Genomic DNA, 18965 nt, shown 5'->3' on the forward strand with positions numbered 1-18965 from the left:
CTCCTCCAGGGCCTTTTGGTAGCGTTCTTTGGCCTGACACACACAGAAACACACACACGACAACAGTGGTGACACTGGGTTTGTCTGGACGGGAGAGTGACAGGAATGGAGTGACAGTTTTCATTTATTAAACTGAAAAAGTGGTATTCAAAGTTCAAAATCTGTGCTACGGGAAATATTTATATCACAGAAATTTTTTTTTTGTTAGTTTCTGCTGTTGGTTTTTTTTTATTCAGTGCAGAAAAACAAGAGAAGACGAGTCTAGTCATGTTTTCAACTCAAAGCACAGACACGTATGTTTTTCTGTACCAGTTTATACCACACCCAGACTGCCCCACATGGGACTGAGTGTGTGTGTGTGTGTGTGTCTGTGTGTGTAAGAGTTCTTACTTTCTCAGACTCCTGGTTGCAGCGCTCCACTCGGGTCGTGAATTTGCGGACTTCCTCTTGAGATTTTGCCTGGTCAGCCTTGGCGTGCGTTTCTCTGGTCAGTGCTGTCCACTCCTCCTTCTTGGCCTGATGGTAGCTCTTCTTACTGGACTCCACCTTGACACACACACACACAAACACACATCCAAAATATTAAATATTCAGCTTAAATGTTTAAAGTTTCTCTGTACTGCAATAACAGTAAATATGTCCTTAATTTGCTGTTCATTTATGAAAGACCAATAAAACCAGACCCTGAAATATTAGTATAAAGCAGTGATCATCAACCTGTGGCCTGTGTGTGTGTGTGTGTGTGTGTGTCTGTGAACTGGGCACCATGTGTGGCACCATGGCTTCTTCCCACCCCGCTCACCTCCTTCAGCCTGCGGACCCAGGGCTTCTGAGCTTTGCGGAAGCCGTCGTCTGCGTCTTTTGTCTCCTTGAATCCTCCCATCATCTGCTTGTGGTAGGCTTCCTTCTGCCAGTTTCGAACCTTCTCGCTGTCCATGCCGGCAAGATGCTGCCGAAGCTCCAGGTGCAGCTCACTGATCCGATCTGCTGCCTGCATGAATGCATGCCACGACTTCTCTAGTGTACCGTACTGAGGCCCTGGGGGAAGTGAACGAGGTCCGTTACAAATCAAAGCTGAATGTAATCAGATATTAATGTGTGGGGAACAGCTATCTAGCCAGAGTCCTATATGTTTTAACAAACTGACCTTTCTCCACGATGCACCTCCACCTCTTGGCCCAGTCGCTCAGCTGCAGGGCGTAGCTCTTTTCTATCTTGGCCCTCTCCTGGAAGCAGCTGACCAACTCGTTACAAAGACGGTTGCCATCGTCAACCCTCTTGACTGTTCTTCTGTAGTTCCCTGGCTGCGCACACACAAACACAAATACACAAATACCATACTGAATATCCTCCACTGTTGGTATATATTTCAACTTATGGTAATACTAGGAAAAAATATATTTTTTCAAAAATAATCTTGGTTATATTTAGGGGTACATGCATGTACGTGTTTTTTTTACTTTACCTCCCAGAAGCTGTCACAGCTGCCCAGCTCACTGATGTCTCCATTGGATGACATGTTGGGGTCGGCCTTACAGCACGGAATGATGGCGGCTACGCAAGACTGAAGAGACAAACACAACATTCATTACTTTTAATTATCAGTTTGAACAATAACAAACTTGGTAGTTGGTGTTCTAGATAACAGATGTTGCCTTTTTTCATATACAATTCTTGTTTACATATAACTACTACATAAATAATACAGAGATGTTTCAATGCATTAATAAAAAACATTAAAAAAAAACAGATACCATGTCTATGTACATATTCCATAAAAAAGGCCAATGAGAGCTGCTTATTTTCAGTATTTCAGAGCAGCAGTGTCTCCTCCACCTCCTCTACCGACACAGTTCCATGTCGAGGCCCAGTTTTCCTTCTACAACAGTGGACTGTTGGCCCCTGACAAACACTGATGTCCTTTCTGAACCATCCGCTCCAATACGGAGCAGGAATCTGTTTCAACCAGACACCAACCAACAAATTTAACCCCATCAAGTCAGGATAGAAGGAGACACTGGTTATAATTTTTTTTATTTTACTTTAACATTAATCTCACAGGCAAAATGCAAAAAATCAATATCAAATATTCTAAAGTAACATTTGGAAAGATTCTAAGCTGGTCAACTGGTGACAGGTGTGGGTGATAGGTTTACTATAATTCACTCCTAAAATGCCAGGGTCGTTTTGTATTTTGTATTCACAAATAACATGAAGTGTGCAAGGTCAAAAACAAATTCACCACAGATATTAGTTTGATTCTAGACACCTTTTTGTATACCTGCGTGTGACTCTGAGGCAAACTGTAGGGTGTGACTCACCCACAACCAATGACTGCTGAGATCGTCCTAAGTCCCCACCCCCACAACTCTAAATTCAAGTAAGAGGCTATTTTGTGACATGCATTTGGCATCAGGCCTTCAGACTGTGGAGACTGTCATTCCAAAAATTATAAGCTAACATATAAATAATCACAAGAGGATTAAAGAACTGTAGGGCCTGACTCAACAGGACTGAGGTTCCGTGTTATTGTTGCTCCTCCCTGTATTTCACAATGTTCCCTCTCAGTACAAATAGGCAGCAGATGATCTATGCACTGGGAACAAACAGGTTTCCTTAGTGAACTCTGCTGGGATCAACGTGGGAGTGAGTCTAAATAAACCAGTGCAATTACAGACCAGCAAAATACAGGAGGTGAAAGAGGAGGCTTACAGACCAAGATCAGGTTTGATGTGTGTGTCTGTGAGGATTGACGACGTTCACCACCAGACACACAATGACGCTCAACAACACGAGTGCACAACATCACAGGTTTCAGACATGGCTGCTAATCCTTTAAAGACGACTGAGGTCTAATTTCCCTTTCACGCTGCACAGAAACAGCAACATGGAAATGAGCAGAGACCTGTGAATGTGTGTGTGTGTGTGTGTCTAAGGTCAGTGGGTAACAGACAGATAGTTGGTAAGTACATTTAAAGCACAAATATCTGCCACCTGCATGCTGGAACATGAGTGAGTATGAGAAAACTGACTTCACCTTTCAGTGCTAATTACTGCTCCTGTATCAGCGGTGTGTGTGTGTGTGTGTGTGTGTGTGTGTGTGAGTATCTGGGTGCGGCTCACTGAAAGCATGTTGGTTTGGCTGCCTACCTACTTGTATTGAAGCTACACTACACAAATGAAGGTGCATACGAGTCCACTAAGAGACAAGGCATTTACTGTATTCTCACAGGAGTCTGGCAGAAAAGCCAGTCCTCTAAGGCAGAGGGAGACACTTGGTTTCATCATGTCCATATTTATACACCATCAGCTGTGATGAGGGCTGCATCTTCACACACGCAGTGTGTCACCCTCGCCATTCCTAAACCACAGCTGTTGAAAAGCACTTGAGCTTCACTCCAGCAGTAACTTCTTATGGATGAAGAGTCACCAAGTAAATAAACCTGACAGAGTGTAAACTGTGGGCCAACAGTAAAGACGCTGCTACTGAATCACATCAGTTCATTATCATTCATATAGTTCTCATTTCCTCGGGACATGACTGTGAAATTGTGTTCATGATTTAAATTGTATGTTAAAAAGGTTGTCAGCACAAGCTAGTGCTGAAACATATTTTATTAAAAAAAAAACAATTCATGTTCTCATTTATATTTTTCAGTATTTAAAGCTTCACTGACTAAAATCCTTATTATTAATTATTATTTTGTGTTTTCATCAGTTGTCACGCATTACAACCATGTTGTCCACACTGAGTGTTTCTGGAGATTTCTATACAACAGTTCATGACTGCAGGTTCAATCCCCTCTGTCCTATCACACACCTATTTACCAACACTTACCTTTGACCCTTTGACTTACTGGTCATTAGTATAGAGGTCTGTACATTATTGTACAGGCCAGTAATGAGTACATTTCAGGTTTTTTTCAGTTCAGTTTTCAGTCCAAAAAACGCAGTTCATCCTAAGCAGAATCATTTGTGATAAACACAACGACACATAATAAGCCTCTACAGCTGTTTTCACAACACGTTAACCAAAAACATTTCAAAGGTCAAAGAAATGGCTGACAAAGAAGAGGAGGGAAAAATGCAAAGACGTGATAAGAGGAAACAAAAAAATCCCCGAGTTCATGACCAGATTCAGCAGCAAGTAACTTCCTGTACGAACATTTCACTAAATTAGAAATGATGCAAAATTCTGATAGGCTTGCTAAATTTCTACTGCATTTTCAGTGTTTTCATTGGCCTCCTGTGCACAAGACAGGAATGTCACTGGTTGAGCTGTGACAATGACAACACACCAAGTTGCCAGAGCGACAGTCTGCATTCTGTGAACTGGTTTTAAAATGCCTTCAGTGGCAAATATTAAAATTTTAAACGTTAGCTTTGCCCTGTTGATTTAATACACACCAGATATAAAAAATGTATATAAGTGACATTTAATGTAATATGATGGTAGTTTTATCATTTTAAACGGACTGAAAGACCTTTGACTGAACACCACCATGTGTCCAGTGGTCATTTATTATTATATCAATTCTGTCTCACTCTCACTAATAGTTTTCTTGTTTTCTTAATTCACATCTCTTGTTGTTTTTCCTGCTTGGTATGGGGGGGGGAAAATCAAAGTAAGATTAAAGTAAGATAACCACTGGGTTTTTTTTTTTGTTTGTTTTTACTGAATACAGGACAAAAACATTTTAAATCTTAATTACCGACTTAAAAACACAATACCTTTTTAAAAATGTATTAAAGACCCTATCTTTAATACATTTTTAAAAAGGTGAATTTAAAAGTATTAAACCGAGAATCAAAATCAAGGCTTCAGAAGAAAAGAGGCCTATTTTTGTTTTTGATTTTTTTCCCCACTTTATATTTCTTTATTCAATTAAAACCTGGATTTTCAGATTAAAGCTGATAAGAGGATTACAGCCACACAATTGTGTCACTCAACAGACAGCAGCCTCATCTGGATCTAATACGAAGCAGCTGAGGAGGTGGGTGATGGTGGGACATACAGCAGAGACGTACTGGTTGTTGGATTTACATAGAAGTGGGTCAGGCCAGAGAGGAGGAAGATGTGATGGAGGAGGAGGAGAAGGAAATAAAGCAGCTGAAAGATGGATGGAGAAGGGTGTGACCAAATAAGAGGCTATAACAGGCTCATGAGCTGCACTGGAAAACTCACTCAGGCATTAAAACTGATGTTAGCAGTTCTGCAGCAGGTCAGGTCGGACCTCAAACATACAGTGGAAAGCATGGAGCAAACTGCAGGATTATCATTCTCTAAGCTCCTGTGCTTGGTCTACATTCCAGCAGAGTTTTGGTTTTTGAGAGGAGAGGTTTGTATACAGCAGTGTCTGTAGTCTCAGAGCGTCTACAAACAGAAGGGCTTTCAAACACTTATTTGCTCCAGCTGCACATCCTCTGCCAACAACTGGCCGTGTGTCAAAGCCTCAGAGGCCGCCAAAATTGCAAGATGCTAACAATAATTTCCAAAGCCCAAAAGAGAAGCTGTAAATCCAACAGTATAACAAGCTTTAGAACAAGCTTATAGAATCCTACACTTCTGGTTTCATTTCATCATTCAAGTCAGGCAAATTTATGTCATGTCTGTCAAAATAATATTATATATATTGATGTTATTGACCAATTATATATATATATATATTATATTTTTTATATATATATTTAGTCAATAACATCACTCATCACACTAAAATCACAACATTATCACATTTACATGCAGAAAATGTGGTCCAACATATATTCAGCTCTGGTCGCAACACACTGAAGTGAAGTGAGTCCAACAACAGGATATGATGTGGATAAAGGCTTCATCCAAGCATATCACAACGTGTCAGATTAACCACCATGCACAAAAGTCAACAGTCATGCAGAAATGTCCCAAACAAACACACACCCAGAAATGTATTTAATGCTGGTAATTCACAGAGCTCAGGAATTTAAAGAACAATACCTCAATAAAATTATGGGGACTTAATGCCTGTTGTCACCCTTTTTGATAGTCAACTAAATAAGAGTTTGACAGTCTGTAGACTGTGTGACCTAAAAATTATATAAAGTATTATTTTAGCCTTTCCTAGTTTTCAGTAGCTTGGTCAACTAAATAAGAGTTTGAGAGTCTGTAGACTTTAGCCTTTCCTAGTTTTCAGTAGCTTCATATAGATGCTGGTGTAAACTAAAAGACTCGTACACTCTAATCACAATAATGTGGTGGAATATATTGTACTTTGTGGTCCAACTAGCACAACTAGCTAAACTATGAACAAATGGAATCAACTCTTCACCTGTTGCAAAGAAATAACTAATTCCATGCAGCATAACTTACCTGAACAGAGACAAAACAGAGATGGACAGATGTCCACGCAGGAGACAACTTTTGTCTCTATGTGCTGCAGACACAACGGACAGACGATGAGGAGATCCCTGTGGAGGAGACCAAGCAGGAGCAGCAGCAAAGGGAAAAAACACAGACAGGTTTGTTAGTCAGTGAAGCAGACCAGCAGCGTGCAGTTAGGTCCCCCCGCGGATGGACAGTGTTCCGACCCAAAACCACAGGCACACTGCCAGTTTATATGGCTGCATGCTGCACCGAGGTGGCACATTCTGGGAGTGGAGGTGAAATGCCACACATGGAGCCTGGTGTGGAAAGTTAATGAAAGAGCCACAGACCAATGGGGAGGTCATAGCATTTCTCTCACACCTCTAAATTGACCTGCCCCTGCAACGAGTTTAGACAAGGCTGTTAGTTTTATGGGTCAATTTTTGTTAGTAGTTCATTCCTGATAATAACAAAAGCAGATTAGTTAAGAAATAGTTAATATAATCATTTGGTAATGATTGCACATCACACTGTAGAGTGACTGACGACCTCAGGTTTGAAGGACAGAAGTTGAAGTTGGATAACTTATTAACCGCAGCAGAAACTCAAAACATGAAAGGAAGCTTGGCTTGGAATCAACCTGTTTGTCTTCTTTGTATATTCTTCATCATCTGATGTCAATCATATTCCTCTTGGTCTGAACTGGTTTGATTCAGCTAGATATAACAAGGCTAAAAATGACTTTAGTCAAACGCAACAGAGAAAATTATTTTAACCTTTAATCTTCCTCAGTTACACTGCAAGTATATTTTTAATATATTTTTAAGTAAAATGCATCAAAATCGTAAAGCCACAGACAGTTTTGTGCAGGACGACTGATCTGCGAAGTAGCTGGTCCAATAATTCAATTTTTTTCATCATATAATATAAACAAACACACAGCTTTTTGGTTACTAGTTAAATGTCTCAAGCGTCTACAATGTGAAAAAAATGAATTATTTAAATTAGTTTTGACCTTTGTTGATGAAGTACAGTGGTTTTCTGTCAATGTCTCAATGAGCCAGACATTCCATGTCATTTGATAAAAGCACCATTTATCTCACTCATCATCCTTATCACACCAAAAACATGCCTGGAATTGATAAGCACATCTTTCTAACCCTTTCTTTCTCACTGGAATTATCTGCTGCAATTCAGCAACAGCATAGCTTGATAAATAAACAACCAATCTCACTGATTCTGGGTTAAGACAGCTGGAAGGCAGACACCTAGATCAAGACATGTGACTGATGTCATCCATGTAAAGGATTTGGGTGTTTGTCTGTTCTGCCCCTGGTTTTTTAAATGGGTAACATTATGTTCAGACATGTGGCTGTCACGGGGCTGATAGGAAGTGGTTCACAAGTGTCCAACAGTCACTCCAGAGTGACTCCATCAATTTCAAAACAGCAAAAAAAAAAAACTAAAGAAAAGTCACAGAAACAGAGGGGATTGACCAGAGAAAATGTCAGAGATCCATGTCTGAAAAAGGACAAGTCAGCCTTGTTCCCACACACACACACACAGCTGTTCCCTCAGCTCAACCACATCAGTTAGGCTAAGTTGGGTAACGACCGCCTCCAGCTCCCAGCTGCCCAGTATACACAGAAACATGCTGCACACACGCCTCGACTGGCTTGGCACAACCTGTTACATGTTTTTCCCAGTCAACTGAAAGTCAACTTCTGCTGGTGTTTTTACGTAGGGTAGGGTGTATTCTATAGGTCACAGTACATATATGTTTGGTTTGTTTTTTAGAAAACTGATTTAAACACATTTATTCAGAAAATGTACAAAAATAATCACTTGGATTATGGCAAATTAAAATGGAATTAAAAAATGACAAAAAGAGATAAAATGTACTAATTCATCTGTAAACATCCAAATTGTTTTTTAAAATATATATATTACAGTATTTTAACATACAAAATGATGCAATATTATTATAGACGATTTGTTCTTTGTTCACAGCAGATCTCAGGTCAGGTCTTTTGGTTTTTATAGGAGGGTAATACATGTGATGTATGTAGTAGTTTCCATCGACTCCATGGAAAAAAGTAACCTTCTCTCCACTGTAGTGGAATAATCCTCCTGTCCCAGGACGGCCTGTCGCTGTGCACCTCACATCTCATCTCCTGTTGTTAACTTAGCCTTTAAAACGTGGGCCAACCAGAGGACAGCTGACCGTCTAAGGGAGACTTAACATTCTGCAATGACATATTTCATCTTTCCATGAAATTCAACTCACTTGGAAGGATCTAAAGTTTACAAGCCAAATGTAGCGAGCTGGGGGGGATTTGGGAGGGATTCTGCCCCTCTGCTCCACTGGAGCTCCTACAACAATAGAGTTTTATTAACAACAGACCATTTTCTATGATGCAGGTCATCTGACCAGATTGTGCACTTGTCACATTTAGTTCTGATTTCATCCACTGGGTTCATAAATTTGGACTTGGGGACCCCACTAATGGCATTGTAATGACAGAGGCTCTTATATCATGCTTTAAGTCAGTAAAGATGAGGGTTATTTCAAAATGCAACAGGGTGGAGGATTACTGTAAATGCTACACATGAGCACAAAGCACTGGAGTTAGCTTATAGTACTTTATAGAGTTAGTTTAAACCAAGCTTAGTGTTTTTTGACTATTAATGCTTAAATAAAACAACAACAATATATAGGGCAAGTGACTTTGGTGTTAAAAGGGGAACAGGATATGTAAAAACAAAACCTGCAAACGTCATGGTCACAGTAGAATTCAATTTACTTCATTTTTGAAGTAAAAAGGAAACAACCATCCAAATTAACATGACAAAGGTATACTGACAACCACGACTGCCATTTTAATCCTCTGGTGACAAATATAAGAGTTTTATTTTAAACCAAAACACAATCAGAGACACAGTAGAAGAACATCCTCCCTTCAGGTTCGACTACTTGGTCAAAATGATTGACACCTGCACACAGAGAGTCCACTGAACCAGCCCGTCCCACTGTCAGGGCGGCTACAGAACTGGGAGAGCATGTTGGGGAAATAATTACAAAACATATTGGCAAATTTATTACAAATAACCATGAGCTCATTGTGGATAGTTTTGCTGTCAATTATGCAAACATTCGACAACAACAAGCCGCGCGCCAACCACTGGTGGCCCAGCATGCACTTGTAAAGTGTGTAAGAAATAGGAAAGAATTCTCTTGCTACTGGCGAAGTGGAATCTGCTGACAAGTAAAGCCATATGAGCACAGCACACAAAACAATGATTTAATGCCAATACCTCAAAAACCTGTTTTGGATTGGATTGTTTGTAAAATGTTAACGAGGTCTAAAATGAGGCAGTAATCATATAAACTCTTCAATGTAGACACAGCTATAAAATTAGTCAAATTCCTTATCTACGGTAAATGTCAGAATATTCATTTGATTCACCAGGTTGTTCTGTTTCTAAACAGGTAACGGCATTTTTTTTTTACATTTAAATAAAACTATATTAGTTCTTCGTGCTACTCGGCTGTACCAATCAAACTCGGACTTTTAAAACTTTTTTTAAATCTTCCCGGTGAATATGGTAATCGGTACAAAACGATTTTTCGGTCTGATCAGTTTGCAATGACTAACTAACTGCAGGTGCAAACATGTGCTGATGGACAACAGGTGAGATCTCTTACTTGTTGAAGCTATCCAGAAGAACCTTCTGGAGCTTGAAGAACGTCTTCCTTTACCAGGTGTTCAAATGTGAGTCTTCAGAAAGAGAAAGAAACCAGGATAGTCCTTAATTTAAACCACCATTAACTCAGACATGTCACTGGTTTACTCCGAGGTTAGCCGTAGCTCCTCTCTGGGATCCGTGCGCTCAGCAGCACGACGGTTTGGCTGTTTTTCTTAGTTTCTCGCTGGAAAAGTAAAAGTTTATCCTCGAGTTTGAGACAAAAATGTACTGAAGTACAGTGTTTTGCTCGGAAAAGACAGAAGTAGTCCTCAGCTGGCAGATACAGTGTCCTCCCCCTCTGCACTGCCGTCCGTCTGCTGTAATCAGATGCTGTTCTCCACAATATCCATTCATCCTATTACACAGTTAACCCTTTACTCGCCGCAGACTCTGTAGCTTTATGATGCCTTCATAGACCCGTCGGAAAACGTAAAATCATCAGTAAAAGATTTCTTTAAAAAATACACAACTGACCTGCATGAGAGACGGCCATTGAAACTGTTACTGTGGACAGAAGTCACTAACAACAAAATATCGATACAAATTCGTACTATAAAGAAACAGAAATTGCCCATGACGTTAAAAGGGCAACTCAGATCTTAATGTGTAGACGTAGAGGTATGGAGTACAGCACTTTGACCTGTCTTTTTTTTTTTTTTTTTACTGAAAATGTTTCATAGACGCAATCTTCCAGACCAAAGTCCACAAAGAAAAAAAGGGAGTTTATTTCAAGGCAACACAAAAACTGTTGGTTTACTGCTGCGACATTTGCCATGTATGCCACGTACTCAAATTCAAATAGAAAAGTTCACACACTGAAAGTTACAAAACAACACATTTGTTCTTAATAACAGAGCCAGTAATGGCGAAATATTTCCCTTGGGCTGTAAAATTTATGTTTTTGTTAAAGGACTTTGTAGCGAAGAGTGTGAGAAACTAATTAAACTTCTGCTTTTCAATTACAAAATCCTACAAATCTTCATAGAATACACAGTACTCTTAGCCGTTGAGGTTACAAACCTTGAGCTAACCACTCCAAGTAAACTTTAAACCACCCTCTGTCACACATGAAGTTAAATCCTTTTTAATTTTTTAAACAATACTCTAATATAAATATATTACGTTGAGAGAAATACAACTTATTTTTAATAACACATCCGGTTTATTCCTGTTTGAAAATAAATTAATTTGCCCAAGCTGTGTGATTTTTGCATTAATCAGCAAGTTCTGCTGGAGTTTTCTTTCAAAACAGCGCCATCCTCAGGAAAAAACTGTCCTAAAACGTCCCTCTATGTGGCCTTTATTTTTTGTAATAGATTCACATTAGACAAGACAAAATAAATCAAAAGATGTTTCTAAAATAAAAATAAAAAAAGAAGAAAAAAGCCAATATACAATACACATGGAAGTGCAACAGTCATTAGTGCAAACAAGAAAGGCTACAACAAAGAGTCGCTGGATTTATCCTTTAGAATTGAAGCCTAAGATACATCTGCTTGCATGTAAGCTGTAAAAATCAGATTCTTTATTTGTTGAAAATTTTGAAGTCTTTCATTTGTCATTTTATATACATTTTCTTTGACAAAGTGCAAAACATTAGCCTGTTTCTTATTCGGTCTTAAACACAGATCAGTCAGCAGGACAAAGGCAGCAGTGATTTAAGTCAGTGGTTCAAGGCGATTGTCCCCAAGAGAGAAGAAGTTAGTAGACAGAGTCAACCTTCTCTCCAAACTGTCATCGCTCCTCTGCAAGCAGCCTCCTGAAATTCTTCAGCTCACTGATGCTGGTTGAAATCCTGTGGAACATTTTTCAAACAGTTGAATTTGAAGGTATACACAAATCAACCAGATTTTAAATTAAAAACCAGCAAAAACAAAACAAACAAACAAAAAATTCTTTTTAGCCCAAAAGCTTTTTCAATTTTGAGGTTTTTGTTTGCTTTAATGAAAAACATCTGGAAAATCAGCTTTTTACACTCCAACCATCAACAGCACTTGTTATTTCATCATATTGCATGACTATGGCTAACACAGTTCTTCACAGATGGTATGAATCATCAAATGGTATCATTCTGACACTCACCGTCCAAAAGCATTGAACAGGGAGACGATCTCCTGCCTGCTGAGTTTGAAACTGGGTCGTTGGTTGCCTGAAGTGGGCAAGGCTTCAATCTGGTGCGCCGAGAATAAAATCTTTAGGGCTGTGCCTAATCCTTGAGTCTGACACAGAGAGAAAGTAAAAAATAAAATGAATTGGTATTTTGTTATGGATACAAAGAACTGATGCAACTTTCTAGTACTAAACCATAAATGCAAAGTCAACCGTCAGAGAAAACAATAATTTAATTACTATGTTAAAATTATCAATACAATTGAATTTAGTTGTAAACACACAACACAGCATGTAATACACATACACAATCTAAAGATGTCAGCTTTGCCCCCAGGCTTACAAACTAACCAGATAAACCAGAACATATGCTGTGTTTTTACACATTTTATACAGTCTGTGGTTGGAAGTTTTATCATTACAACACAGCTCATGTTTGCATGATGCCGACATGTCACTATTACTAATATGTCCAATAGTACGATGGCTACCTCTGTTAGACCCTCAATGACAGCACTTAAATTTACGACCAGATTGCTGTTGTAATGGTCCGTGTCGTCTGCACTCTCACCTGCAGTTTACCCCACAGTCGACATTTAAAGCAGCCAACACAGTCCATGATCCTGGAGATGTTGAGAAATGACAGCCTAATATCCTCCTAAGAAATACCACAAAATGGTAAAATTGAGACATGAGTGTAAAGGTCTGAGAATCAGTATTTTCATTAAATAAAAATATATTTTATCACAAGGCTGCAGTACCAGGCAATGAAGGTAAATCTGACTTTTCTGTTCTGTTAAATTATGATGAAAAAATCACAAAATACTGGTTTAGATTAACATAGGATTTTGAAAACTTTTAAAGCTCAGATTACAGAAAACAAAATCATTAATCTTTCAAGTAAAAAGTAGAAAATACAAATAACCAGCATCTTTTTTTCTGAATGAAGGGCAACTGACCTTCAGTTTTGCTGCTTCCTTTTCATCACCAGCGAACAATAACGTTTCATCAAAGTGCAGAGGAAATGATCTGAAAGAGTAAACACAAACTGCACGGTTTAACAATCACACTTTATAAAAAAATTAAGTAAATAAATTCAGTATCCAAAAAAAACAAAACAGAAACAGCTAGTCAATGACTGGTTTTGTCAACTATTGTCCAGTAGTTTAGTGAGGTTGGTTGCAGCCAAATGTCTCAGTCTCAGACCCCAGACTCACCTGGTCAGCTGCAGCACCTGCAGGAGCAGCTCTTTTTGCTCCCGGTCCTTCTCAGGTCGACCGGTGTACAGCTGAAAAGACTTCTGCTCGAAGAATGGCAGCACTTTAGCCAGGGCTCTCAGCTCTATCAGGTACAGGAAGTAGAGGTTGCGGAGCCTCTTGGGCCCCTCACCTGCTGTGAGCTCCTCATCAAAACGCTGTCTGAACTCAGCTACATTGTGACCCCACTTCTGATGCCAGCTGTCTGTGAATGAAAAACAAAATTATTGCACACAACATTCAACAGCTCTCAGAAGATGAATGCAACTCTTATTGAGTCAGAGAGGAGTTGTGGTATTTATGTCTCACCTTCCAGCAGGTATCGTGCACTCAGGTGAATGTTGATGCTGGCATGGAGGCCAGAGATGAGGCGGTAGAACGCTCTCTTCTCCACACACTGACCTGAAAGACAAATAATCTCCACTTCATCTATAGTTGTGTCACACTTTAGAATCTGTAGAATCAGTGTCAGATGCACCTCATCTTTATGGAAAACATCAGCTCACCTTGCAGCCAGCTGTAGAAAGGACTTCCTGTAAAGTAAAGTTACTGTTATTAAAAGAGGAAACAAGATGCAAAAGATGTGAGTCTGGTTTTCATGTTGAGAAAACGTCTCTTATCTTCACCTCCTGTGCTGCTCTGGTAGGGGTTGTTAGTTAGTGGTCGCTGGACAGTGTAAGGTCTATAAGATAAGAGATGAGAGATGAGAGAGTCACCATTGTCAATTTAGCTACTGGCAATACAACTACAGAAAAACATAATTTTAGATGTATAGATTTTAGATATAAAATGTTTACTCAATACTGAACGCCATTAATTTAATTTTTGTTTGAATTTACTTAAAACAGTTCTCCTCGTATATGCTGTTCCAGATGTGCCAGGCCTCAGGCCCTTTGTAGCCTGTGTAGCGCTCTGGATTCAGCAGCAGGTCGACGTATTGTGCGTCTGGGGACTCCTCATCTGAAAGTGAGAAACGTTTTAGTGAGTCAGCAGGAGGTCATACATTGTCTCATTTTTGTTTTTACTATTTTTTTAAAAACTTTGTTAAGGGCCAATTCATCAAATCCATTGGAGATAGTAGTATGGAATACACATCCCCAACCTCATGTCTTCACATGCTGCTCATATATGTTATATGGCACATTACAGTCTTTTAACCAAATATAATGTCTGCCTCACCATCAGCCACACAGAAGCGCTCAGCGTCATCATCGTATTTATTCCAGCCCAGCAGGGCTTCTTTTGTCTCTTTGCTGGTAAACAAAAGAGCAGAATTTTCCTTCAATTCCACTGTTTTTCACTAGTTTTTTGGAAACAGATATTGATATGTATTCAACACAATATTGTTTTGTTTTTTTTACATTAAAAATAAGTAAAATTAAACTCACCTTAATGACACATCCACAGCTCCCAGATGATGAGCCTTCTCACACTGCTCTAGGTCCTCGTTTGCCTCTGCTGAGTACTAATCAGACAAGAGAAAATGTTACGTTTTGTGGCTTTGGCGTCTCTGGAGTTATTATTAAAAAAAACGACTCACCTTATTTTGGTGCGATGATCTGATTCCCTCTGGAACATCACTCTGTAAACAGTCAGTTTAGTTTAGTCAGACATGAACATATGGTGTAAGTAGAAAGTAACAAGGTTTAGTAAATGAGCTGTTTCTTCCTACCTAGTTGTGTGGTCTAAAATAATCATACAATAACACTAGTGTGCACATTCTAGAAATAATTGCGTATTCACTAAACTAGGCCAACTCTAGCCCTTCCAGTTTTTAATTTTGTGTAATTAAAAATAAATTAAACTAGGCCAACTCAAGCCCTTCCAGTTTTTAATTTTGTGTAAGTAACCAATAAGGGACTCACAGGAGAACAGGGTTTCACAGCACAGTCCCTAAGACCACAATGACTCTGGACCACCCAAAAAGGACATGGCTTATCCAAATTCACCTGAAAACAAGTCAAAAGTCAACACCCTGATATGCAACAGATCAGTAACCGTATGTCTGTGTGTATTTCTGTGTGTCCGTTAGTGTACTGCACCTTGTAAAATCTGAAATAATCAGACTGTAACAGTTTCTGTAGCTTGGGGAAAAGCTGCTGGTTGTTGAAGCTGTCGATGGTTTCCACATCACAAGTACAGTCGTCCAGGTTACCTGTCACCTGGATTTAGAATAACACACACGTCTGCCTTTGACTCATCCTGTTATATGTAGTTAATTTATGTTTAGTGTTTTACTTTCATTGAGCACTGAATTTGATCATTTTTGCTTTTAAAAGAAAGCTTTTTTAGTGACAGTTATTGCTGACCTTTTTACTACTCGCTAGCATTAGCTTCTCTCTGGACGAACTATGTTTTGTCTCATGGCAAAATTCAAGTTACATTTCCTTCCTTTTTACTTCTTTTCTTATGGCTATTTTCAATCGACAATGTTCTCGTGGCTATCAATTTGTGGTTGAAATGTTTTTTTGACAGTAGTGGTCCCCAGACCATTTTATGTGATGGGTGGGAGGGGCCAATCCTGAGGACACCCCTGAATTTAACGGACCTTTTTCTCAGTTTCTTGCAACCAAGTCCATTTGAGAACAATTCTCTGGTTTTAATGTCGTTATATTTTGTAAGCATTCAAATAAGCTCTACCATTTATCAAATAAACAAATAAATAACTTAAATGTGTATAGATTTGAAACAACCAGTTTTTCTCTAGTCTACTTCATCTCGACGTGCTTGGCATTTATGATGGCTTCGGTCCAGCTGACTTATTCTGGTGTAAACAACCTATTTTCCAATTATTTAACATCTGCAATTGAGCTAAAGAGTGAATAAAGAGAATACACATTACTACATAAGCCAAACTCAAGGCTAAAGGTTGAGTAAAAACACTGACAGATGGAACTATGGAGTGAGGCTCACCTGACAGAAACACCTGCTGTCTGCAGATCTCACCACCAGGAGGAGCAGCAGCGGGAGATGGAGGACACGCACGAATCCCGACTTCATAACAAACTCTATCGTTCTCACAGTTCCAGTCGGACACGTTAAAACTCAGGAATCAGTGTTGAACTACAGTATAACAGCAACAGGAAACGTATCTGACAGAGCTACAGTAGCAGCAGCAGCAGGAGGAGGAGGAAGAAGAAGAGGAGGAGGAGCTTCCGTCTGTTTCCTCAAACCGACGCCACAACGTGTGAGACGTGACCAATCGATCACGATTACACAATCAATTCAGTGATTACACATAGCCAGGCCACACGTCGGCCCAGAAACCGATGACTGTATATTTGAACTAGGTTACACAAAAATGAACTACTAATACACGACTGACAACAAGCCTCCATCTCTATAATGTTTAAGCCTGAGACTTTGATGATGGTTGGTTTAAAACCAACTGGTTTAAAAACGCCCAGTTCATTTATTTGTATACATATATAATGTTTTCGATATTTCTATAGAAACTATGATCGTGTAGTGGCATGGATCAACCGCAAGATGGAGCAAAGGGATATTTAAATGATTAAATAGACATACCCCTACAGTACAGTACATGTTTTCATAGCAACATTGTTGGGCAGTTCAACAAGTTAACAGTCGAAGGAGAACAAATCATAACATATTTGTAGCCACATCAAAATATTTTAAACAATAAAAAGGTATAAATTTAATAAAATAATTTCACATCTAGGAAAAAAAATGACAATTTTTTTTTACACAAAATAAATCCCCGTTAGAATAATATCACACATTTTTTGATTTTAGGTTTATTGAAAATATAAAACACACATTTTACTTAAAGTTATTTGCATTCAAATGTATATTATTATGGCATAATACAAACAATATTTTATTTTTACAGAACCACAATGCAAAAATACTTTATGTCAATTATCTTACAAATCACAATAATTATAAATATGACAACTCTGTTGGAGTTGCATTTTTTTGCAGCCAGCTCAAAATATTTTTCATTCTATTATCAAAGCTTTGGATCTATAGAGTCACGTGACTTTTACTCAGTGCAGCTTGGATGGATGTTGTTGTAAAATGTGTACATAACTGCTGTTTGTGCAAAGACTGCAGGTCTATTCTGCTTACTCTCTGTGTTGATTCTTGAAACTTTTTGTTGTTGTCATCTTGTGCAGATGAGAACCCTGAGTTCTAACTTGTGGTTCTGTCATCAAAGACAGAACAACGTTGAGGATTTCTTCTAACTCTTACCAAACTTCTTCTTTGAATCACAGAGGAGCGGGAGACTGTAGGAGATGACAATAATCAAATTCACAACCACACTCAGCAGTGCTACACCCGCCGAGTTTGAAAGCGTGATTGGAATTGAGTTTTGGAGGAGCCAGGGCCGGCGCAAGGCCATGTCCCGTTCCGCCGCCTTCATCTGGAAGTGTGTGCCGAGGACGCCGCACACGTGGAAGAGTTGGTGGCTGTGGCCTGCAGAGGGAGCCATAGAGTTATGTTACGGTGCAGCAAGTAAGCAGATACTTAAACGTGGAACTGGTTACAGAAGAGTGCAGACAATAATGTTGAAACATAATATGACTGAATGTAATTTGTCTGAGGTGATTATGTTAGATGTTAGATGAAACGAAAAATTACAATTTTCTGTAAACAAAATTACATATTTTGTTTTGTTTTTGTTTTGTTGTTAATATTTTCTTGAATGTATTGATCAGTCGGGTATATCTAGAAGTGAGCTATTTGTTGGTATAACAGCATATTAATAGGTTGCAATCTTAAATGATGTCAATTTGACTTGAACACAAGTTTGTTTTGTTTTAATTTTAAATATGTGCCTTTTTCTACACTACTTTCTACACACACTCACTCACTCTCACACAGTAACTCTACTAGCATATCATGCATTGGTGAACAAATCCCTGTACATGAACAACTCTTCAGGTTTCTCTTCTACTGTACCTATGTAGTCGAAGCTTCCAGGTGCCAGCCGCTCAGGTAAGTGTGTGGCAAACAGGAAGCCTGTGAGAAAAGCCAAGGTGATGTGATAGTAGTGGAGGAGGTTGGTGTCGTTGGCTGTGCAGCCGTCTCCTTCACATAGAAACACCTACAAACACAGACATCATTATTGTTGTTGTTGTCCATTTGTACAATTTGTAGCAGTAGGAGAAATCTATTGTATTGATATATGTGTCTGTGTTTAGCTAAGTTAAGCTTCTGTAGCACCTAGCTGCAGAATTTAAAGTAATATATAATGTTGGTCAACTTGATATATATTGACCAACAATATATATAATGTTGGTCAACTTGAAGGGGAAACAGCTAATTCAGTATCTATATTTTTAGTTTTATCCCATGCAGTATAAAGTCAAGGACTAAATATAGACATGTTAGCTAATGTGGGCAGTATCAGTAGACAGTATGTCCACACTCTCCTGACTGGATGTGTTGGGTGTGAGGTACACAGACGCGTGCCTACCCTGTAGAACAGAGGAATGTTGTCAAACAGGTAAGGGTAGGCGAAGGCAAAAACTCTGAGACATTTG

General features: G+C 39.0%; 3 protein-coding genes across 3 annotated transcripts in view; all 3 read right to left on the reverse strand.

Moving 5' to 3' along the window:
• The window catches only part of pacsin3 (protein kinase C and casein kinase substrate in neurons 3), a 17084-nt gene extending 6360 nt beyond the window's left edge, over positions 1-10724 (reverse strand). Inside the window, 6 exon segments of the mRNA XM_017030763.2 lie at positions 1-33; positions 391-546; positions 803-1038; positions 1148-1304; positions 1466-1564; positions 10050-10724. The exon segment at positions 1-33 is cut by the window's left edge and continues 12 nt beyond it. Coding sequence (XP_016886252.2) covers positions 1-33; positions 391-546; positions 803-1038; positions 1148-1304; positions 1466-1519 — 636 coding nt within the window. The 5' untranslated portion in view covers positions 1520-1564; positions 10050-10724.
• Positions 10725-11232: 508 nt separating this feature from the next.
• Positions 11233-16598, reverse strand: ero1a (endoplasmic reticulum oxidoreductase 1 alpha). The gene is made up of 15 exons (XM_008337186.3): positions 16369-16598; positions 15498-15617; positions 15321-15404; positions 14996-15037; positions 14844-14920; positions 14635-14708; positions 14295-14415; positions 14082-14137; positions 13962-13988; positions 13765-13857; positions 13417-13660; positions 13159-13228; positions 12771-12857; positions 12173-12309; positions 11233-11885 (listed from the first exon to the last, which is right to left on the reverse strand). Exons 1-15 carry the CDS (start codon positions 16453-16455, stop codon positions 11825-11827), a joined length of 1380 nt encoding a protein of 459 aa, XP_008335408.1. The 5' UTR covers positions 16456-16598; the 3' UTR covers positions 11233-11824.
• Positions 16599-17088: 490 nt separating this feature from the next.
• LOC103398538 (membrane progestin receptor gamma-B-like) overlaps positions 17089-18965 on the reverse strand; it is an 8252-nt gene continuing 6375 nt past the window's right edge. The window contains 3 exon segments of the mRNA XM_025053634.1: positions 17089-17895; positions 18382-18526; positions 18899-18960. Of these exon segments, the coding sequence (XP_024909402.1) occupies positions 17660-17895; positions 18382-18526; positions 18899-18960 (443 nt within the window). The 3' untranslated portion in view covers positions 17089-17659.

Source organism: Cynoglossus semilaevis, unplaced genomic scaffold (assembly GCF_000523025.1).
Source record: "Cynoglossus semilaevis isolate Cse_v1.0 unplaced genomic scaffold, Cse_v1.0 scaffold1507, whole genome shotgun sequence".
In the NCBI taxonomy this organism is placed as follows: Eukaryota; Metazoa; Chordata; class Actinopteri; order Pleuronectiformes; family Cynoglossidae; genus Cynoglossus; species Cynoglossus semilaevis.